This window comes from Thunnus thynnus, chromosome 2 (genome assembly GCF_963924715.1).
Source record: "Thunnus thynnus chromosome 2, fThuThy2.1, whole genome shotgun sequence".
In the NCBI taxonomy this organism is placed as follows: Eukaryota; Metazoa; Chordata; class Actinopteri; order Scombriformes; family Scombridae; genus Thunnus; species Thunnus thynnus.
The window spans coordinates 35,561,449-35,585,879 of NC_089518.1; the positions used below are offsets into that span (position 1 = coordinate 35,561,449).

Below are 24,431 nucleotides of genomic sequence, written 5' to 3' on the forward strand. Positions count from 1 at the left end.
TTGAAGAACCCGAATTATTGAATATTCATTCTTGGCCAAGTACTATGAATTATGAATCAAAACTTCTGAGCATGTACTTTCATGTAATGATGCACGTGTGGGGAAAAAAATGCAAAATTGCACAAACAGATGGCAATAGAGCCAGATAAGCTCTAGAGACATAACAACGAACAAAGATCTTCGTTTTGGTCCAAAATAACCTCATCCATTGTTATAAGGTGTCAAAATGTGTACCTGAGATGGCATTTACCTGCATGCTTCACTGTAAAATACAAGTCAAGAACAGTTCTTTAATAGAATAAGGATGAGGGAATCCCGACACATCAACTCAGAGTTCAAACCGGTGACTCAACAGATGGGCAAACAACTATTTAACATTTCAACACTTTGATGAAGGTATGCTTTATGTCGAAACGCTAGCTGCTGCACCTTAGCAACATTAGTTGTTGTCATGTAATTTGACGGTACGTTTTCGAAATGAGATGAACAAAGAGCTCCCAACATTTATAGGTCATGTAACATACCTGATGTCATATCTCAACATTAAACTGTCACACACAGTAGAGAAGTAACCTTTTATTCCATTAGTAACTGTAGCTGCTAAATCTCAAATTTCACTTCAGTAGACTGAACTAACTTAACCCTTTATTACAAGCTTTTTCACCCATGAGATAAACACATGTATTGATTAATTAGACCCATCTTTCCTGTTATCGTGGTCAATTTGAAAAATAATCCAGGAACAATGCCAGGCAGAGTATACAGCTGATACTGGATGTTAAAGCCAGATAGTATTTCAGTGTCGTAATTCCAAATTGGCACAAATTTTACCACCATTCCTCTTCCACTTTACTCACAGTTCAACTTTTCAGTAATCATGATCTGAGCATTAAGTCTTGCTTGCAATAAAATCTCTGGAGAAAGGTAAAGAATTTAATTTTTTATGAATTTCTTCTTGTTCACCAGGTTTGACAGCTTCAATGTTTCTCCCCTCAGCTTGTCCTTTACTAGTGAGACAACAAACTAACTTCTGTTACAGCCCTGCTGATTGGGAATGAGCTGAGAGCAAACATACTCACTCACTCTTCATGGCAAGGCACTTAGTCAGGTGCATTGTTATAATGAAGTCACCTCTTGTTGCTGAGTGAGTGATGACTTTGTTTGTGATAAAATAAGAACTATATTTATTTGCTTCTTGAGGGCAGTGAATATTCACTTCAAAGGTACATTATATGTTATTTAGTCATTTGAAAAATGATTTGTAATTACATAAAAGTGATTCAGCAACATTTGATGACGGTGAAATACATTTATCATAATCTGTAATCATGTCTGTCATGTCATTTCTTTTTAATACTTGTTATTCACTGTGGATAAAATCGTTTAAAATGTACTATACAACTATGACATACAGTATGTTAAATTAATGTGGTTTGGTTGACGAAACATTTTCAAATAATTTAACCCATAAGAACCCGGACCCATTTCTCCTTAAAGGAAAATTATGGGGAATATAAAACAGACCAAATGGACTACAAGGAACACATTTCTGAATTTTTTTTTTTTAATTCTGATATGTCATAACGATATTGTGGTCAGAACAGGTTAAATGTAATACAGGACGTCTTATTAAAGCGTCAGAATTGTTAAATGGGTTGAAACCTACGTTTAGTGACAAAAAACAAGCTTTCACACATTGTCACATGAGTGCACCAGGATGTTCAGTAGATGTCACTTAGGGACTTCATGAGTTAAAATCAAGGATAAAGCCAGAACATTTCCAGAACATTGAAAGGGTTGGTGACACCTGTCTCACCATGGGTTCTTGTGGGTTAAAGAAAAACTTGGGTCCATCATTTTGTTTTTTGTCGTCATGCCTGATGATGCCTTACTCACACAGGGACACAGCTAGACACAACTTCAATGACTTTTACTGGGATCATTGAACAAAAGTCACAAACAGGTTTTAATCAAATTCCATTCGATTCAAAGTGGAAGTAAACATGAGGTGACAGTTAAACTTTATCTGAATTCCCACTATACTTGTCCTTTGCAATACAGACTGACATGATGTTGTGTAAAACCTAAATTTTCTTCTTCAGAATAAGTTCTTATAATCTGTAAAAAAAATCTCATGGTAGTGGCACCAAGTGTATGAGGGCTGAGTCCAGTTGTGATAGATTAAATTGACAGATTTATCTTACATTCAAGTAATGACAAAACTAATCACATTCAGTTATTCAATAATCACCTCTGACAATAACTTTTCAGTCAAATTCATCTGTTAGTAGGATATCTCAACAACTGGTTCTGGGATTTTAATGTAATTTGGTGAAAAGGTTAGGCCATGGACTAAGGAACAAGGTGATTAGTTTTTGGTGCAGATTCAGACATAGATTTGGATGCAGGAATTTTCAAATTGATTTTTTTGCCACAGCAAGACATGCAGGCCATTTTTTCCACAAACTACGGCACTTAAAGTCAAAAACATCTGGCACATGTATCCCATAATAGGCTGCCATTATGTGTTATTTTAAAACAGACCTGAATCAGATTTCTTTTAATCTAAATTCTTCAGTTTTTCTATTTAATCTACGTAAATCCTATTAGTGTAAGTAGGTAATCGACATGATCTCTGAGCGTATATCAGTTTTGGCTAAATAACCCTTTAATGCCAGTAAATTGAACTTAAAAGATTTGCGTAACACACTGATTTATGTATGAATGCTTTTCTCTGTGCCAATTCATTAGTTTAACAAGAGTTTGATATGTAGCAATTCCACACTGACACCTTCAGAGCCTCTCAACAAACACCTGAAAACAAACAGGGAGCAGGGTGGGTGGTGGCAGCACACCTTCAATTTCAGATGTGAACCTCCCAACAATGGACACCCTCAGGCATCCTGTGCAGGTGTGACCTGGATTTGATAAAAAACTTAACTTCTTACCCAGTGCAAATAAAGCCAAAGCTGCCCAGGTGCAGCTTTTGTTTGTGAGTGACTTTTGGCAGCGAAGCAGCTTTCACAACAGGGCTGGGGAAGTAAAAACGCAATGACGGAAAGGCACTGAAGGCATTATAAGTTCAGCTGATCAGAAAAAAATACTGAAGGGCTCCTCCTACAGACTAAATGCTGAGTGCTTATGAGAAAAGTAGAGAGGAAAAAAAAATGTATCAATGTCAAAATTTTGCATGCAAAATAGGCTCCACTTGCTTAATTCCCTTTGCTTCTAGAGCGAGGGAAACAGGAGGGGGGCAGGGACCGCACACAAAGGGAAGATGAGCTCTGTTCATTAAGAGTCATGTCTGCTATCAATCTTTTGTAACGTCTTTCGGGGCAGTAGGATAGTAGAGACTGCCCCAAAGAGAAGAAAATGACCTGACAAGCGTATTAACTGACAGGTGTAATTTCAACCTGACTTGAAAGGCTGAGCGTGACATGAAAGGAAGACAAAAGAGTGACCCCTCCACTGATGAAGGTGACAATGAATATGTCATCCATTCAAAGGAAAGCCAATAACTCCGCTTTAAGTATTTTCTTTTCCTCTTCTTTTGTGCACCTAAATGGAAGATTTTCTATGTCCTTACAGTCATTCACAACAATGATAAAACACTTCATGATAAATTAAGTCGGTGATACTTGAGAGGGTCAGGAAGGCTTGGTTGAGTTTACAACAAAGAGAGTAAAGGTTTACAATCAAATTATACTAACAGGACAATTTGTATTTGCTTTAGATTTTGATTCTGTCTTTGATGGGAAATATAAGACTGTTGAATGAAATTTTTAGGAGTTAAAAAGAGTTAAAAATGCATATTTGACAATGAAGAATATAAAGCTAGTGGGTCTGTTAAAACATACCAGATAGAATTAATTAAATTCCTAAAATAACATAATGATGTGAAAACATAAAAAATGGATTAAATAATGGAAAAAGTGAATAACATGTGTAGGACAAGGACTGCTTTGCATTAGAGTGCAGTAAAAATGTGCAGAGTTGAGGACCTGGAATCTGTTAGTGGGACTGATCTCCAGGTTTGAGGAGCGTGGCAGATAGGAGCTTGAGTCATGTGTTTCAATAAGGCTTTAAGAAAGCCCTCGTTGAACAGTGTGAAAGATACCTTACGAAGCTGGGTGGTCTTATTATTGAACCATATCGAAGATTAACATGGGTAATTTGACACTTTCATAAAGAGGATTATAGGTGCAACGGAGAGCAGAGGGAAGAAAATCGAACCGTGTCCAACTTCTTCAGACTGCATTACTTTTTGCAATTTTCAGCAGATGTTAGTATGAAAAATACAGCATGTGTAACATATGTATCAAGACCACATGGATCAATGCATACCAGGAAATTACAATTAAAATATGAATACACTATCAATGTACCGTATACATGAAAGGTACAACATGTTTTATACTGTATGTCTACACATGGGCAAATGTTGTCTGGAATACATCTGGGTAATGTAAACATACCAATGAGGTCAAGCCTCGTCAAACTGTATTAAGATTACCTGTTACTTAAACAGTTTCAAAGGGAAGAGGTATTAAGCGCACAAATGTGGGTTCAATTTTAAACAGAGAGGGGCTCAAAGGAAAATAAACATCTTCCTGATCCAATTTTTCAGCAAAGGAAGCTCTTAAGAGATGAAAAATAAGAGGAGATGGGAAAATATCATGTCAGCAAAACAATGTTAGTGATACAGAACATCGTATTTTGCCTGTTTTTGTACTGTCTCTTTTCTATATACAGGAAGAGATATTTTAAATCAGTTAATTTCTCGCTGGGGGTGGGGGGGGGTGTCCTTGAAAGGAAAACGCTGTAGTAGCTGTAGTGTAGTAATATCTCCCAACTGGCTTAGGTTATGAAGGGCTGAAAGAAAGAGAGAGGGCTTTTGCAAGGCAATGTTTACACAGTGAACATCCAGTGGGAAAACTTCTGGTGTTACTACTTCTACTCCCCGCCATGCACTTCATGTGATCTCATAATTGCAAATCCCACAGGGGTAGGTAAATAGAGGTCAAACAAAACTCCTTTTTTGTACTCCAGAAGCTTGGAAGTGAGTCATTTGAAGTCAATCAACACTAACAATGCTGAGCACTATTCTTCAAATGTTACACATTCCATTCAGCACACCGCATAAAGGTTTTCAGAATCGGGACAGAGAGTGATGTTAAATCAATGTTAGTAATAAAAGTCAACCTAATGGTCAAAAGGTTAAAGTAGTTCTCTGGTGCATCCAAGTTTAATTAAGCGTGCAGGATTGGCCCGTGATTTCAGAAAATCTCACTTTAGCTCTCTGGGCTCACTTAACAGCTACGCTTGACTTCAGGCAATTTGGATCTTACTTGCTTACTGAAGGGTAAGCAATTAAGATCCAAATAGCAAGGAAACCCACTAACGCACAATATTTTTAGATCTGTTTTACTACTTTCCAGTCCTTCTATCTTCATAATCATATCAGCTGTAGGTCGCAGAGGCAGCAGACGAAGCAAGGTATCCTAAAAGTCCATCTTCTGAGCTCTTCCTCGAGAATCCCGAGGTATTTCCAGGCCAGACTAAATATGTGCTCCCTCCAACCATTACAGGTCTGCCCTTGGGTCTCCTCCCAATTGGACCTGTCCAGAACATCCTGATAAGATGCCCAAACCACCTCAACTGTTTCCTTTCACTGTGAAGCAGCATCAGTTCCACTCCAAGGTTCCACCAGATGTCTGAGCTCCTCTCCCAGTTCATCTTGTGAAGAATATCAATTTAGGCAGCTTGTATTTGCAATCTAATTTTTTTCGATAATAAAGTGAGGGTTGAAGCATGGATAGACTGGTAAGCTGAGAGTTCAGCATGGAGGCAAAGGTGATCTAGTACAATGCCTGCATCATCACCAATGCCACACCTATTTTCCTTTCGATATCTCGCTTTACTTTACCCTTAAGGAGACCCAAAGGTACTTGTACTCCCATGGGGCACCCAAAAGAGGCATTTTCTGACCATTTCCTGGCACTGCACTGCAGCCTCAGACCTGGAAGTACAGACTTTCATTCCAACCGTTTCACACACTGTTGCAAACTGCCTCAGTGTGCCCTGGAGGTCACAGTCTCTCCACTCACCAGCTGCATCTGAAGATTATGTCCATGAAAATAACAAAAAGAATCTGTGACTAGGCACGGCCTTTGCTGAGCACAACTGCAACTCTGCAAATGCCCAATTGTGGAGAATATGGACACAGCTCTTACTGGAGATATACAAGGGCTGCTACAGCTAGCACCCCATTTGCCCAATGTAACCCCCACAAGAAACTCCTACATTGTCATAAGACTTCTCCAAGCCTGCAGAGCAAATGTAGAGTCAATGGGCAAACTCCCATCTTCCAGTTCTGTCCAACACCTCCAGGCAACATTAGAGAGGCAGGCCAACCAAGACAGTCCAACAGTATCCAGAGCCTTCAGCATCTCAGAGCGAATCTCATACACTCCTGGAACCTTGCCACTGCAAAGCTTTTAGACTACCGCCGTGATATCAGCCAGAGGGCGAAAGAATCCTTATCTCTCAGCACTCCATCAGGCATGTACTTGGCACCTCTCACCCTCAGCAACTTTGGAAGATGCTGTGTGTAAGGAGTGAGACCAACCACATCCAGTTGGTACTGCTCTTCCTCCCACCAGCTACAGCTCATTTGCCACGCCACCAGTGAGGTGATATTCCACATCCCACACAAAGCCAGTTTTTGTAGCCAAGGATGAATTAATCAAGACTCCCTTACACTTAACAACTTGCAAGTATAAGCACTAATCTTATTTAGCCACATGGTTTGTATTCATATTAAAGAATGACAAGATGTTTAAATGCAAGACAATCATGCATTTATTCAGTTTTAATATGTATGTATTATGAAACTATACAGAACAAGTCCTTGTGCGTAGTAACTAGATATTCAAGTTTCAATTGTTGTGTAAATATGGGTGATATTTATACCAAAATTACCAATACTGTTTATGGTGTGAAAATGCATTTGTTTTTATGCAAAGCTAAATAACCTACATGTGGTGGAATACTGTGTTATGAATGCTCCACAAGTTGTTAATACCGCCCGTGCTTATACTCTAGCCCCTCAGATGATCAGACTTAGTAATGAGGTGAGGCCCCTAGAAATGATCTGGGTGGTTCAATCTGAAAAGCACACCTAGGACAAGGTATTTGGAGTTTGGTAACAGGGTTATGGATGGGAGAAGGGCGGGCAGCTGGCTCTCATGGTATTTGGAGAGGGAGGGGGGGGCGGCATTTCCACTCAACTTGACACAGTATGGATTTTGTTTCCATCCTAATGGAATTGCAGAAATATTTGAGGGGAATCCCATTACGTAGCAATTGGAGTGCTGTAATAATGTACTCACAGTCATTTTCCCACTGCGGTTGGCCTCCTCTCGCTCTGCCAGGGCTTTCAGGAAGTTATCTTTGAGTTCTTTTCCTGCACTTGCCAGTGTCCTGGAAAAGACAACACTCAAACGGTTTGAAATGTTTCTCTTAACCTGAAAAAAGTCACATAAAGTCTTAAAGGTTCTTTATGGAAGCTTTTCACCATTAAACATACTGTAGCTTCAGGGTACTTTGTCCTTTCTTTGCTTTATAAAAACAATTAAGTAAACAATATTCTTTGCTCAAGTGCAAAATCATGCTATATTTTTTCCCTTCTAGCTGTTTTGACACTGTAGAAGCGAGGTGTTTCCTTTCCATGAATTTCTATTAGTTTCCATTTCAACTGTTTGCGAGCATACTACTATATTTTCCCAGATTTGAATCGGAAAGTATGATACATAAAATGAGTACAGCTAATTAATAAGCATGCAAGATGAAAGATAAGATGGAAGCCAGAAAGAGCATGACATGCAATCAAAGTCATGAGGTAGACTCAAGCCAGCATCTAGTCAGCACTTCGCCAAAGCTGCCAAGCTCCAAGGACACGCCTGAATACTCCAAATACCATTTCCTAACAGAAATGTTGCTGGATACTGTTGATGAATAGTTTTTTTTTTTATTTTGAAATAAATCTGAAAATTGCAAAAAATCATCATGCCAAACGGCAGATGTCACAGCTGTATTTTCTAACTTCAGTATGCAGTGCAATATTAATCATATCAGAGTTAAATGACTTTATGTGATACTGTGGCAGCTTTTGACACTCAGGCTGGCCTGTTTCCATGGAAACATGGTTTTGGCACACACTGATGTATCCACACCTGAAAAAACATTGGCACTAATATTTGAACAGTTAACACTGCTGTACGAACAACAGAACTTTGGCATGTATCCAGGATTGACTGTGCAAAACATTCATCAGATCCACACTAAGTTAACATTCTTAAAGGCAGTAAACAGGTCATTGGTAACCTCTCAGTTGTGGTTGGGAATGCAGAAGGAGAAAGAAAGTATAGAAAATGGTAAGACGTATGAAATCAAAGTTACAGTGGAGTGGAAAAAACAAAACACCACTGTTTCTATTAACTTCAGCTATCTGAAAGGTTCATCCGTATTAATAATTTTTTTTATTTTACATTTAGTCCATGTGTGTGCCGTGAATTTCTGCTTTTGTACATTTAAGTATTTCAACCCCAAAGATGATCTGAGCTCTGTAAACTACTTTTATTTTCAACTAATTTCAGTTATTCAATTTTATATTCAATTGGTTTCGACCAATTTTATCCAATTAAACATTGGCATGATAGCAGTTAGCTCTTTTCCTAGCAGCACAGGTCCACTTTGGGACTGACCAACCAAATTGCTTGAGATAACTAACCTAATTTAGATAAATATATTGGTTTATTTAATTATCAAAGTTATGTTATCAGCACATGGCAACTGAGAACTTCAACCAACAAAGGGGGGGTATCACTTGAAATTTTTCAACAGCGTCTAGTGCGAATACAATACCTGAGACTCAGTGCTGATGTCAGATTTATACTTTTTAGATACCTTAACTTTGAAAAATATAAACATATTTATTTTTTCTACCAAACTGTCAAATGTTAAATTAACACAGACAGCCTTACAGAAACTTTGCCTAAATAAAATACAGTCTAGTCTCTTAGTAAAATTATGATTTAAATCAGGAAATATCTCATTAAAGAAAAGATTAACAAAATTATGACTGTGATTACACATTTGATGCAAGCTTTCACTACTTGAGGGTTTTCATTACTTGGTGTTTCAGACACATTTTGGTCTTTTGCAAAAATTGTATTTAAGTTAAATATTTAAACCTAAACAGAAATTTTAATAGTAAGTAATAATCACAAACTTCCTTGCAAACACTGAGTTTTAACCAGCAATCCCTTACTTATATATCTGTTTCCTTCATCTTTATGGTACTGCTGAATATTCACATTTACTGAATCCAGTTCTGTCTGCTGCACTGAGAATTTCAGTGATTCTACATTAAGGGCTCCTAAAATCCACTTTCCATTTCCAAAGGATTTTGAAAAGCCACAACAGCCACAACAAGCATGGACAAACAACCAATTTCTGCTCTTAGTTTATCTTAGCATTAAAGAGTCCAACAGTAAAAGAGAACAGGATCTGAATGTCTAAATTTTCTAGAATTTGGAAATGGATTGTAATTTATACTCGTCGTTTGGACCGTGCCCCATAATGAAAGTCTTAAAGGAATCACACAGTGGTAAAAGTGCAGGGACAGCACATATTTGGAGGCTGGAACCTCACTCCATCTTCTGAGTGAGTGAAGGATTGCTGCTGGGTCATGGGGGCCGCGGCCCCAAAGTAAACACAGGTGTTGAGGAGGCAAGTGACTGGGGTTACCCCATCCAGTAGCTAAAGCAACACACACAGTCACGGAGAGTGAATAATACTTCAGCAAAACATGTGGACCGCTTCAAGTTTCAGTTTCCCGTCAATTAACAAATTTCTTATCAAGCCTCATTTAGAAGGGATAACAAGAATTTTGCTATTAAATGATGGTTATTAGAGGCTAATGACTAGGTATTAAGCTAGCTGTGATCCAGCCCTGTGTTTTAAGTGTCTTGTTTTTGGATTGTGGTCAAGGCAGGTGGGCCCTGAAATTAGTAAAAAAGAGGTGAGGGAGGGATGTGAACAGTCACCATCTGGCTTGTTGAAACAGGGCTAGGTCAAAACCTAGTATATGGCCGGACGGTGTGTGAAACGCTATAGAGGGCTTTTAATTGGAAACGGATACAGGAAGTAGTGGCATTCAGCTGACTGATGGTGTAACTTCATGGTAAATACTAGGTTGGATCAGCTGGAGGAACGAACTCTCGTGAGGTTAGGGTTAAGGTTAGGGTTAGGGTTAAAATCTCGCAAGAGTTTCGTCCCTCCAGCTGGTTCAATCTAGCACCAACCTAACATCACGCAGTCACGCGGCATTCGGCCGACCAGTGGTGTAACTTAATCAGTCAGTCACTCAGTCATTTAGTCAGTCAGTGACAGACTTTTGCGTTTATAGGGCTGGCCACGCTGTTGCAGATATGAAATTACTTTTACCAAGTATATGTAACGTTGTGCAAAAAGTTGAGAGAAGAAAACAATAACAAAACCACATAAATCTAATTTTGAAGCTCCATGAGTCTGGGTTTCAAGATTTTTTTTAAAGATCATTCTCACCACAAATATGAAAGCTATAGGTGTTTCTACAAAGAGTATAACCTAGTATATTTAAGTTTCCCTGACAAGCGACCTCTAGCCGGCATGGGACCAAAAAATAACAGCAGCATTAGGCTTTTATTGAAATGATATACGTCGAAGTAGTATGACAAATGAAAAAGAGGAGGTCGGCATGGATGGTTGGGTGTATAAAGTGTGTGCAACTTGTGCAATTTGCATCCTGTCTAGAAACAACGATATTGATTTCTTTTAACCATCACCATGATCTCTCGCTAACCTTAACCAAGTAGTCTTAGTTGCCTAACATAAACTAAACCTTAATCATGCAGGCAGCAGATCAGTAAATGTTCATATGAGTAATTTATGGAACATCAAATGGGTTGTTTTGGAAGGGATTCACATACAAAATTTTTGTCATTTGGGTTGAAGCATTTTTGGGTTTTTTAAAATCAAAACTGACAAAGTAGTTTTTGAAATTAAATCAATAGGGAGGGACTAAAATGGTGTGCATAAAATGATAAAATAGCTGGAAACCCTAAAATATAAAGCAAGAGTATCAGGTATTAACATGTCTCAAAATAAATGCCAGAGAACCATTAGTAAATGAGCCAATACCTTGTTACGCTAACAGTAAGTCATAACAATTGGACTTAACAGATGTTACATTACAGTCAGTTAAGGTCAGTGAAAGTTGTGGCAACACTTTTGATCAACTTCATGTCGCAGATTATACAACTATAAATAATTATAACTATGGCGTGAAAAAGTCCTGTCATGCTTTATGTAACACTTTGTCCACCTCTGCTGTGGGTGAACAGATGTTCCGGCACTGTGACTGTCCTCTAAGTGTGTTTATGCACATATAAACACAGCGTAATGTACTCAGCCTTATCCAGAGCTGAGGGGCCTTCTTCCTGGGCCGTGAGCCTCCTAAACTGTTGTTTTAAACCAGCATTTCCTCAGTAATATCTACACTCTGTAGCCCTATCAGATGTTCTGGATTTGATGTCTTTGCATTTTGATTGTTTTTCAGCTTAGATGGTTCTATTGTATAGATTTAGGCACCATTACAGTTTTTAACATATAGTTGAAATTGTAAAATTGAACCTGCTCGACTCCAACAAGTCAACTGCTTAAACAAAATGGTTTGTTTTTTTTAATCCTCCATATGGGCATTTATGAAAGGTTAGTATGAAGATTAGAGACGAATCATCACAATTGTATGATACATAATGCACACTAGAATCTGATTTTGTACAGATTATTCTATCTCAAATTGACTTTTCCAATGAAACTTGCAATCTTTGTTGTTATTCTGCAAAAAAAAAAATGCAGTGATATTTCAAAACTTTGTTGTTTCACATGTGTAACTGGCAAGGTAGAATGTGTACTGTACCATAGCAGGACTAAAGTTTGCTTTCAGGAATAAATAAGCAAATTCAAAACTCAAATTTGCACAACTGCCTTGTTCTTTTAAACTTGGAAACTGGTTCCAGTTCAAAACTAGCCTTGTCCTAGATCACTGCTCACCTACTGATGGCTGTTTCCACTGGTTTGTTTTGGTTGATCAATAAAATTTTAGGTTATCTGCTCCTTGCAACCGCCAAAACTGCAGTTTCCATGACAACTGTAAGTACCGTTGATGAGATGGAAACATGAGTCGCTAATGATCTCATGTGCACTTCATGGTTTTGTTACATGCTGTTACATGATCTTTTTGTGAGGGGATGTAATATATATAATAATATATACAGTAGTTTCAATCCACAGCATTACATTTGCATTTGAGGTTGTGCTAATTTGACAAAGTTAATGTGATTATGAGATATGAGATATAAAAACTTTGTCTGCATTCTTGCTTACACTTTCCCCTTTCAGAGGCCTCTGCACTTCATGTGTTTACTACTGAATATACTCACATCCTTCACTTTTGAATTTGTGTTCACCCCTAATGACCTACAATCTGAGGAATGATGCATCTCCCTTCTGATCTCATCAGACAATTTCCTTTTAGTGTTTGCACAGCTGAGGAAAAACTATACTTATTGCAGGGAATGATAAAGAAATTCAATATACTGTACTGTAGCAATTTCATCACCCATGCCAAACAAATTTGATCTGCACAAACTTGTGTCCTCTTTCACAAGTGCAAAAATTTGCAACAGCAAATAATTCCCAGCATAATTAATGGAATGTCATTAAAAAGTTCTTTGCAGAATGGGAGGCTAGCATTCCTCCTTAATTTGTAGGGTTCGTTTTGCAAATAAATATTCAGCGACTGGACAAATAGTGTTTTCCGAGAGATTTTCGTTTCATGACGGGTAACAGATGTTGTGCTTTGAAATAATTTCTTCTTTTATTCTTGAGATAGATTAACAGATTGAAGCTTTCATTAGCTTGCAGCTTTCAACAGTATGGCAGATGGGAACTTTCAATAATACAGTGATTTCTTATGAAACAACACATACTGTACCAGAATATTTTTCCTCAGAGTGCTTGGGAAAATGAATCTTATGGAAAATATTATTTTGGGCTGGTGGACGTCAAGGGAAATTCCACACAGCATGACAATTTACTTTATTTTGGGCTTTTTCTAAAATCCTCTGTCACCTCTGATTACAATGAACTGAATGTATCAGTTACACATGTGCTACGCATGATATTCTACCTGAGCCTTCTTTGTGTATTGTGGCCACCTTAGCTTTTGGGGGGTTGGGGGAAGGTTGCACATTGCGCATTGCCTGCCTGAGAAGTGTGTATTTTTGAATGTGGATCAAAGGAATCATTGTCATCTTTTACACAATGAGTTCTTATTGAGGAAAACTGGATGTATTCTATTTGGAGACACAACATGGAGTAGAGATCTGTTGTATTCAGTGATTGAGAGGCCAAACACAGAGTGAAAGAGCTGTAATGATTCAGGTTCATGTTTTGAAGTCGACTCTGGTGTGTAGATTTGGACAGAGCTACAGGAAACTTCAAAGTTTTAGAAAAAAAAAAAATCTACTCCAATGTAAGTCCTAAATTAAGAGCAAGCTATCATCCCTGAATGCCTGCTTCGCACATGTTAACAGTGTGGTTTCCTCCTCATCAGTTTATTAGCTTACAATTCAATGAAAAGCAACACTTATGAAATCATTTAGAAGTAGTTTCAACTGCTGATTACTAAAGAATTTCCTTAGCAACCAAATTCTTACAAGTTTTTTTTTTTTTTTTAATTAGTGGTTATATACTGCTGGAACTATTCACAAGCTGGAGCTGAACATTCTTATACAAAACTATAGAGTCATGCTTACACTCTAAAATCAATTTTTAAAAAAAGTGGTGGCAGTAAACACCAGGTTTCAGCAAGAGAGGCCTCTGCCTGAAGGAGAACCTTACAGTCTGATTAATCCATCACGCTCATCCTCAATCTACAGCACTTAGAAGTACAAAGGAGAAGATGACAGTGCAGTCTGATAGCCTGATGTTAAGAGCTATATGATGTGGAAACCACTTCCTCCCCTTCATCAAGGGCACTGAGCTACAGGGTGCTGGGTGTGGGTAAAGGCCAGACGGTTTCCATGACATATGATTTAACATCAGAAACCGACTGAGTCTGAGGTTAAAGGATGTGAGAGGTAAAAGTGAAAGAATCCTCAATAAGTCACTTAGTGTTGCAGAAGCTCATTATAAATGACAGTCACCAGGTCTATATGATGTAAAATGGAATAAATCACTATAAATCAAGAGTAAACCGATTTGGATTAAACTTTGAATCTGTTTTATATAAACCCATCTGTCCTGAGAGAAGTGATTCATTCTAAATATTTCAAAAGCCAAAAGTCTCAAGTGTGAAATTTCTGCTAGAATGTTGTATGTACAACTGTATAGACCGGTAAAATAAAATAACTTCCCTAATTGGAATTTGGCTGATAAAGTTTTTTTTTTTTGATGTTCTTACAAAACTGTGACTCAAATTTGTAACCAATTCTCAATTCCCAACTCTCCTCACCTTACATCTGTGTGTTATGGGGTAGCTTGCACATTAAAATGTTTATCATTAACATACCATTTACACATGGTATTAACATACAACCTCTATGTGGATATCTTATCTCTATGAAAGAGAAAATGTAAATGTCAATCACAATGCTATCAGATCAGTCAGACCACATCTAAACAAAATCTTATTGTCTTGCAATTGATGCGATTGAAAGCCCTGGAACAAGCTAGTTACGTGGAGTTCAGATTATTTTGTCGAGATAAATCATATTTTTTTGTTGTCTCACATATCAAATGTAGCCGATGAGTGAGGGCAGATGCTTCATTAAATCGAGTCATTACTATGAAATATGCAATGACTTCTAATACGTGGAAACATCCAGGTCAAAGGACAGCTTGTTATTTATTAACTGCTGCACCAGCTGGTCCCGAAGTGGCGTATATGTTGATCTATGTGCTGCGTGGTGGGATGTGGTGGCGAGCTTAAGCCTGGCAGGATGTGTGTCTCTGGACAGAGCTTGCAGGGGAGAGCTCCAAAGTTACACACCCGTCCAAAATCACAGAGTGCAAGGAAGGCAATTGGCTTGACAGCACATGTAATAGAGACTGCAAAACCTCGTCGCCTGAGGGCCCTCGCCAGAGTAGCAGTCGTGGAGAGTGGCGGGGGTTTGGCTCGCTAAAAACGAGGCTGGGATCAGCTTTGTGAGGCTTCTCATGTCAGTCACATCCACAATCTTATTTTTGCTAAGCATCTGGAGGTTGGATCCGCAGTGAAATGTATTCACTGTGCGTGTTCGTGGCACTGGTTTTACTTGGCACAGCAAGTGATAGCTCACTTTTAATATAGAGTAGAGAGTTAGAGAGCGGAGAATTCTTGAGGCAGACTGTAAAAACGTAGCAGCACAATGGACAATGAGCATGGCTGTGGTTTGGACTGTGGGGAGATCGCGGGGAGCCTGATGGAAACCTCGCAGGGCTGCCGTGAGCACGCGAGGTCAGGACATATGCTGACATGGACTTCTGGGCCCGAGCCAGAGCCGGAGCTGAGAGGAAGCAGAGGCCTCACGTCTGCTCAGCAGTGCTCCCCTGCTCCCTTTGTTTGTCTCTTACTTTATATCAAATGTTATGCTTCAGCAAGATAAAAACGTGAGACTATCAGGACTTATTATATGGATGTGACACTTTTTTTTTTTTGTTTGTGCTGAACAGAACACAATTTCCAATTTCCATCTGAAAGGTTGAGAGGTTTAAGTGGTGAAGAATATATAATAGCAGAAGAAAGGTCCTGCTAAAGTCAAAACAAGTATTTATGATACGATATGAAACTACACCCTTGAGACAAATGGACACACAAGCCTGATTGGTTATGTCACTTCAAGAACAAAACACTATTAAATCAGAATCCAGTACTGACTCTACTTGTCAGATTTCTTTAGGATTAGTTTTCAAAAAATGTAAGTAGCTAAGTAATAACATTACATTAGTAATCTGTTCATAATAATTTAGCAGCCATGCTAGCAGCTCTGTTGACTCATTCACCATCATAGTTTGTTTATTAGCACTGAACACCAAGTATAGCTGAGACTTATGTGAATATCACTAGTTTTGCAGATATTTAGCCCAAAGTATATTAATAATAAAATCAAATTTGAAATGATGATTATGTGAGAGGGAAAGCTAATGGATCACAAAGGTTATTACAATTCACTGTGAGGAAAAAAATAAACATCTGTACCAAATTTCATAACAATCTCTCTAGTAGTTGTTGAGACATTCTACTTAAAACCACAAATGTCAACATCAAGGTGGCACTAAAGCAACATTATTCATTAAAGTCATTAGGATTTATCACCTGGGGACCATGAATGTTTTCACAAAATCTATAGTTGTTGAGACATCTCAGTCTGGACTACAGTGACACTGACGTCCATAGAGCCGTAAGAATCAAAACTTGATCATCAAAGAAGCTAAACTCGAGTTTCATCTGATAGATTACATTTGCTGTTTCCCTGAGTGCTTTATACATTGTTCTTTACGAATAAAAAAAAAAGATGAAATAGATAAAAGACTCAGCTTAACAATTCTGCATATTTTACCAACTTGGGATCAGATCCAAAATTGAAGCTGACTATCACAACCCAACCCTGTTCTTGTGCAACTGTTGATCCTGACTTTACCCATTTGGCTTCCCCCAAACCAAACAACTGCACAACTGACTAAGCATCCCATTCATTCAAGTTTCCTTTTTCAATCACGTATTGAATTTCACTTAGGTCTGATGAGAGCACCAGGTCTTTTGTTTGGTCTTTTTTTGTGATGTGCTGGCAAAGCCCCCCTTTCACAGCCAAGCTGTCAGGAGGAGTATGTTGTCCTTAAGAATGAGACTAGGGCAACAACAGGGCAACATCTGATTAGCATTCACGGCACTATCTCCACTCCCCTGGTATTTTATTACCACAGGTGCAGGGGCATTCATTGATCAGATGCACGCTACAGGCGAGGTTAGCCCATAATTGAAAACAGCTCTATTTATACACCTGCAGGCACTAAAGGTCTCCAAGAGAGCACAGGGAGGTTGAAAAGAAGAGAAAGGAAGGGGAAAAAAACACAGAGTAGTGACAGAACAGTGAAAAAAGACATGCCTTGGGAGACATAGGTTAAGGCCTACAGAGAAGGCAAAAGGCATTCCCAAAACAGCATGGCTACCCAGTGCCATGAGTGGATAAGTATGCAGGTGCAAAACTCTTTAGGGGAAATACAAGGTTCTGAAAAGCAGATTACCATGTGTTGAAAAGGGGCACAAATAAATGCAAATCCAAATGCATGTTTATTCCATAACATCACTTCTGTAATTTGGATTTTTTTTTTCTTTGCTAGCTGAAGAAGAACTACATTTAGTTTGTTTACCGCACAGCTGCCAGTTTTTGTGACCACACTAATTTTTCAGAACACTGTACTGATTGTGCTTAGCCCCTTCGCAGGTGGTACATTGCATTCGAGGGCCCCGTGTTTTCACAATGTGACCATAACAGGAGGTCATGGGGTCAGTTTGGTGGAAGTCCAATCAGAAAACCACAAAGGAAATAGCAATCTGCATTTTAACAGAGAAGGTGACACAGCTCAAACTTGCCACTTTTGATGGAAAGGGCCTGCAAAAGCTGTGCATTTTTTTTCTGTCTTGTCAAGGGTTTTCGCAAAAAATTTCAAATACCCAAGTGTGGGAAAGCAATGAAAGCTGTTAATTAGTTCAAAAGCCATACTTTAAAAAAAAATATGTCAGCCTATATTCGCCTACAGGTTGTTGGCATTGAAGCAATAATCCAAACAGCAGGTGAAATGTACTAAATTTCTTTACCCACACTTCAGTCTCAGGTCACATAATGTGAGAGAAAAGTGTGAGAAACTCTAAAGACAGCAGATGTATCAGATGATTATTTAAAGGTTAAATTTAATATAAAAAATTAACATTAATTTGCTGAAAGCTATCACTTACCTAGAACAGGATCACATCCAATGTAAAGTGTTTTCCTTTTGAAATAACATAACACTGCTGGTTAATTACCTTGGAGAGGATTCAAAAACCACTCGCTGCAGTCCAGCCAGCTCAGAACAACAGACTGTAAAACGGTTATGAGTGATGCTTTTCCCAGCAACGTCCGATTATTAACGGAGCATTTTCATCTGTCTACTGAAGAGCACTGATGAAAACTCAAGCTACTCTTTAATTAATAATGATAAAAAAAAAAATCACATAAAAGTAGAACCAGAAGGGACTATTTTCTATTTGAAAATATTTTATTTCTAGAAACAGGTGCTTTAGTATTCAAAATAAAATGGATGGAAGGCTGATGGAAAGCAGCTAGTGATAAAATCCGTCTTCCCATTGTTTCTAATGGATATGTTCTATATATGTCAAAATTTAATATGAAAAAGGCCAAATGGAAACAACTCTGCACCCTTATTACACTTGTGGTGTTGACATTCATTGAACATGTGCCTGGTTAATACAAAGTTCCATTAATTTTGGACTCAAACGTTTCAATGTAACTTTGTAATGGTTGAGGTAAATTTATAAAGGAATACTTAACTGAAAATCCATCTTTTGAGTATCAAAGTATTCACCACTGGTGTGTTTGACAAATGGCTCTCAGGGTAGAGTTTGAGTTGAAATTGATTCATCAATGATTCATCATTTAAAGTCACTTTTCAAGCAAAAATGCCAAAGATTTTTTCATTCCAGCTTCTCAGTTGTGAGGATTTGTATGTTTTCTTTGTCTTATGTGATAGTAAGTTAAAATAAAATGTTAAATGAATAATTATGGTAGGGTTAATACTCCCCTGTCAGTGCCCCTGATCACTGGCACTGGCAAAAAGAACTGGAGTTGGTCCCCGGCTCCTATAGGTCAAATGCAGAGGACAAATTTTCTTTCAATCTATGTGAGTGCTGAGAGATGACAATAAAGGAATGTTAATGTAAATCTTAAAATCTTTCAGTTTTGGACTGTGTGGCCTCACCTTGGGCTTTAAGAAATTGTGATCTTTGATTCACAACAGTTATAATAGATTCCAATGGCAACCAAAGAAAAAACATATCAAAAAAACATAAAAACTTATGTAATTTATGCTATAGAAACTTCTTAAACCACCCCAACATAATCCATTTCTATACTAGAGCTGGCTGGGTATTGTTTGAATTTTTTTGTTACTAGTGCAGATACTTGGTTTTGGTACAGACACCAATGATACCCAACTTGAGAAATATGAACATGTTTTACTATGAAACCTTTTTAACAAGAGAAATCAAGGTTTTCTTTTGTAAAATGTCTTATATAAAGCAGCAATACAAGATATATAATATAAAATGGCAGAATTCTGATTCAAATTAGGAACTACAGTATCTGAACAATGGATGAGTAGACAACAAGATTTCAAATCTGACCAGACACTTGATGCAAACTGTTGACACATTTCAGTAACTGACAAAAAAATATCGCCAAGCCCCACTCTGCTATTGATTTTATGTTCAAAACATAGCCAGATATTCTGTGTTGTTCTATCATCTCCTTGTATCCTCTAATCAACAGCGGAGAAAATGGATTATGCAGCAGCAGTTTGAGAAGTTGGACAGCTAGATGCTTTTTTTCAGATGTTTCAGAATCACTTTTCAAGGCCACAGGGTGCAAATGTTTGATATTCATAACACGGGTTCTCGGTGGAGGATTTCTTCAAAAGCAATCTGACTGGATGTTGTCAAAGTGAAGTATCTGATCCTCTATTCCAATCAAATTTGTGACCTTTACACCACACATTTCAGGATCACAGACTTCACAACAACCTCGACACGGATGTAGATCTTGGAAACGGAACAAACTGCTGTGTATATAACATCCCAGTGTTCTCGTACAACATTTCCCTGGATCCTGTTGGGACAAGATGAAAGGCTTTGTGGCCTAATATCACTGTAACTGCAGGTGTGGAGGCTCCCATTTCACCAGTGTCACTGATGTTCACAGACGTTTGGAGGAGGCGGTGGGGTAGGGGGGGGGATGGGGGAGGGGGGGACAGCGGCGAGACATCTGCACGTTTGGATAAGCATCTGAGGGTTCAATCAAATTCAACACCTAGCAGGTAAATGTTTGGATACCTCTAAAACCCCTTAGTGTATGAGTATGTAGTGAGTGTGTGTGTGTGTGTGGTGAATGGTCTTATCTGGAGTCTGTTCTGGCTTGTCATCAAAGGTGATACCACAACCACATGGCTTTATCAAGAATGAGAACAATATCTGTGTGATGACTTTCCTCAGGAGGGGCAGTTTATAAAGGACTCTAGTTTGTACTTTTTGTCATTCGGCTTGTTTATATTAACGTTTTTGATCTGAATTTAAGACAGATGTTCAAATAACAGCCACATTCATACCAGGACATGTTCTTGATGAATTACTCACATTTATCCTGTCTTTTATTATAGATGAAATCACAAAAGATTAACTGAGCTGCTCAAATCGCTACTGTACCAGATACAACTATAAAAGATCCTCGTAATTAATCGACCACATAGGTTGATTGTACCATGCACTCCAGAACGACCCATAGGAGAGTTTTTGAATATGCCGTAAACAAATCACTGTTAAAAAATAATGATGTTTTATGGTGTGATGACACTGTGGTTAAGGTCTGGTTAGGTTTAAGCACAGAACCACTTGGTTAGGGTTAAGGAAAGATCATGGATTGGGTTAGGGTTAGGGTTAGGGTTAGGGTCAGTGTTAAGATTAGGGTTAGGGTTAGGGTTAGGGTTAGGGAAAGATCATGGATTGGGACCTCCATCGTCATGGCAACAGTAAGCACCATGACCATTGTAGTTACAGTTTTTAAAAAACTGTCCAGACTCACGGTTGGAAACATGACACTGGCAGCTGGAAGCAGGAAGCGAACAGTGTCCTGCAGGTAAGTCCACCTTTTTGCCATCCGCCACCTCCGAATATGGAAATCTGTCACATTATAACAGATGTCATCTGAACAGCCACGGCCGCTTGATGGTGTCTGTTGCTCAAATGTAACTATAGGTTGTTTTTTGGCGACTGAATTTACGACCTATACTGTGGTTTTTCTTGGGATGACGGGCTGAAGATTCTGATTTTATGACCTGTCGATCTTTGATTAGCAGTCAAATGTAAAATGCATTTTATGTTTTCTTCCATAGATTCTACGGCAGCAGCTCATTGTAAGAAGAATTTAATGTCTAAAGAACAAAGAAAGAAAGAAAAATACATTGTGAATTAAAGTCTATATCTTAAAACTTCACTCAAACTTTGACTTAGCAACTAACACCCAATAAGCGGGATGTGGTTAACAGGCTTTGATATTTTGATATGCTTGATTCTCTACCAAAGTCCCAGTAGGAACGGATAAGCTGCATAACTCCTCCGACCTTCTCTACAGTGTAATTGGTCCTTCAGATTGTTCGGCTGTTCTCTACAGTGTAATTGGTCATTCAGCTGACAAGTGTTATGTATGTGTGTGTATTTGGTGTCAAAGTCCTATTAGTTGAACTTTGGTGGAAATCAGGAAAGTGTGTGTGCCGCTATTGCTTGCGCAGCTACCCGAGAGAACACATCCACATCTAAAATAGTGCTCTGGCTAAGTGCAGTGGTGAACTTGTGTGTCTAATGGGAAACCACTACTGTTTTCAGACTGACAATAGGACAGCATCAAAACACAGCCCGCTCATTCATTTCAATGAGATCACTGCATTGATGCAGAGAAAGTATCCATGCAGATGGGCCCTGGTAAAAACATGCTGGACCGTCCGGCAAAAAAGTTTGACCTAGTTTGACCTAACTTTAATCACAGCACAATGTGACATCATTCAGCGTCATTGGCCAATCAAATATGCATGTAAGTGCAATGTAACATAAACAGAATGTGTCTACTGTTTAGTGAGGTGAACAGTCATCAAGACAAATCAAGTCAAAGGACAAAATAATTTTCCACAGCTGTGAAATGTCCCATCGTTACACATGAGGGTCAAAGACCTTTGACCCTCCCAGTCAAGAGAAACAGGAGGGTCAAAGGTCAGAATGAGCTACAGAACAACAGTCCTAAAGCTGCTAGTCAGTGTCTTGCTTTGACCCTGTGTCTAAAATATAAATAATAGGTTTTTTCTGACATTTTAAAAATGTGCAAAACACCTTGACAGTAAAGAAAGTCTTATTTAAATTAAAAAAAAATGGATAATTCATATCTGGTTTGCAGGTAAATCTGGCTGAACAATAGTACAGAAACTGATACACAAGGAGCTCCCAGCTTCCAGCACAACAAACGCATTCTAGGGAGAAGACTGAGGACCACTCGCCTGAAATATTCTTCTTTCACACTGATGAGAAGTCAATAAACCACAGAACACTAACACAGACAGGCAGAGAGGAGGACAGTAACTTCCAGACTTTTAACAGCCAAATTGAATTTTCAGAATATAACTGAGCTTCCTGATATCTAGCATTTTGTATGGTGGTTGGGTGTGAAGTTATCTTTCCTGTTAGTCATGCAGACAGCACCTCAGAGGGCGCGGTGAGAAGTTAACTCACATTGGCCGACTCCTGTTATAGGAAGCGTTGGTCTTCACAGCCTCTGCAGCCTGAGCAGCTGCTTTCCTCTCTTCAAATTCCTCCCTGCTCAGGACCGTGCCCTTGTGGCCGTGCTCCACCAGCTTGCGGGCCAACTCCCTGCTCTGCAAGAGAAAAGAATAGGAGAGGAGTCAGTCAAGGAGAGGTGACACGGGCCTGCAGTCAGGACTGGAGATTCTCAACGTTTGTGAGATTTCTGAATTTGGCAGCGGTCTATGCTGTGAGATAACTTACAAGACGGCAACTAACAGTTATTTTCATTACTGATTGATCTGTGGATTACTCTCAATTAATCATTTACTCTATAAAATGTGAAAATAGTGAATGTGACGTCTTTAATTGGCTTCATTTGTCTGAACCACAGTCAGACAATAATACTTTAATACTAATAATACTGTAAAACAGAGGAAGACAGTAAATCTTCATATTTGAGAAGCTAAAACCAGTTTCTCCAACACCCTGGTTTTGAGTGAGCGAGGGAATTCACCCACCACCACTAAGTACAGACAAATAAAGTTTAATATTTTGTCAGTAAATACGATTCAGGATTTACTCACCATTCTGCTCTGTACATAAAAATGTGTTTTCACTACACTGCCTAGAATATGGAATTTGTTCTGCAACACCACAAGCTTCATATGGGTTTAATGTGATTTCATGCTTATGCACAGGTGCATTCATTTTCTTTGTGAGTGTGTGTGCGAGCATGTACGTGTCAGTGCCTCAGCAGGGATTGTTAACTGCATTATTCCAATCACTGTTTGCAGACCCAGCATCATTAAAGCCAAACCATAAAGTCATCATCTAAAAACCCAATCTTGCTGTCAAATCCTGTGGCTTGTCAGATCAAAGCTCCTGCCACATGTCCTACTACCCAAAAATCCCAGCAGCCAGGCCTGTAGTGTCCGCACCAGCGTGGAAAAGTTATATTTTCCTTCAACTTTGATGTGGCTCACTAGAAATGAGTCTCAGACATGTGCCGTTCCTAAAATTGGCTTGAAAATCATTGTCTTTATTTTCAAGGCTCATTGAATAAGTCTAGTTGAATGAGCTGCTTCTTACAGTCGACACACCAGGACCTGGACTAATACTCCAGAACATCTATCCTGGCAAAGGAGGTAGTGACTTTGTAATGCAACCTCTTTGACTACTTCAGGGTTCTGAGTACACAGTCATAGTTTGTGAAAAGTCTGAAACAACATCATCCAGGAAAAATTGGTTTATAATTAGCGGATTTATCAGAACTTAGGCCTTATCAGCATGACTGCACAGGTTAGATGACCTGTGATGACTGTGTTGTGTCACAACATGGGGGTGAATGAGTTTGATAGTGATTGACTGCAGCTGATTATCAGGTCAGATATGAGTTGTTCTCTTCTCTGTGTGGACACAGGTGTTCAAACAAAGTGGCCACTACGGTGGCTATATATCATTAGCAAGTATGCCATCTGCTGGGCGAAAAGCAGCTTAACCACTTCTGACAATCTCGTTCCACTATTAAATATATATATATATGTATACATATATATATATGTGTGTGTGTGTGTGTGTGTGTAGGTATAATATCTCTTTTAGGTATACTTTTATTTTACTATGTATACTATGTATACTGGCAGAAAAAAATCCCTCAAGATGAATCAAGTTATATTTTATCTAATCTTAACTCCAGATGATCTCAAACATTTTAGGCTGATTT

At 38.6% G+C, this 24,431-nt stretch overlaps 1 protein-coding gene across 2 annotated transcripts in view; it reads right to left on the bottom strand.

Annotated features, from left to right (window-relative positions):
• Positions 1-24,431, bottom strand: part of cfap299 (cilia and flagella associated protein 299) — an 81,002-nt gene that overhangs the window by 55,144 nt on the left and 1,427 nt on the right. For both annotated transcript variants that reach the window (XM_067572308.1, XM_067572317.1), the window contains exons 2-3: positions 22,697-22,839; positions 7,392-7,482 (exon numbers count right to left, since the gene is read on the bottom strand). In XM_067572308.1, coding sequence (XP_067428409.1) covers positions 7,392-7,482; positions 22,697-22,839 — 234 coding nt within the window. The remainder of the gene's footprint in view (positions 1-7,391; positions 7,483-22,696; positions 22,840-24,431) is intronic.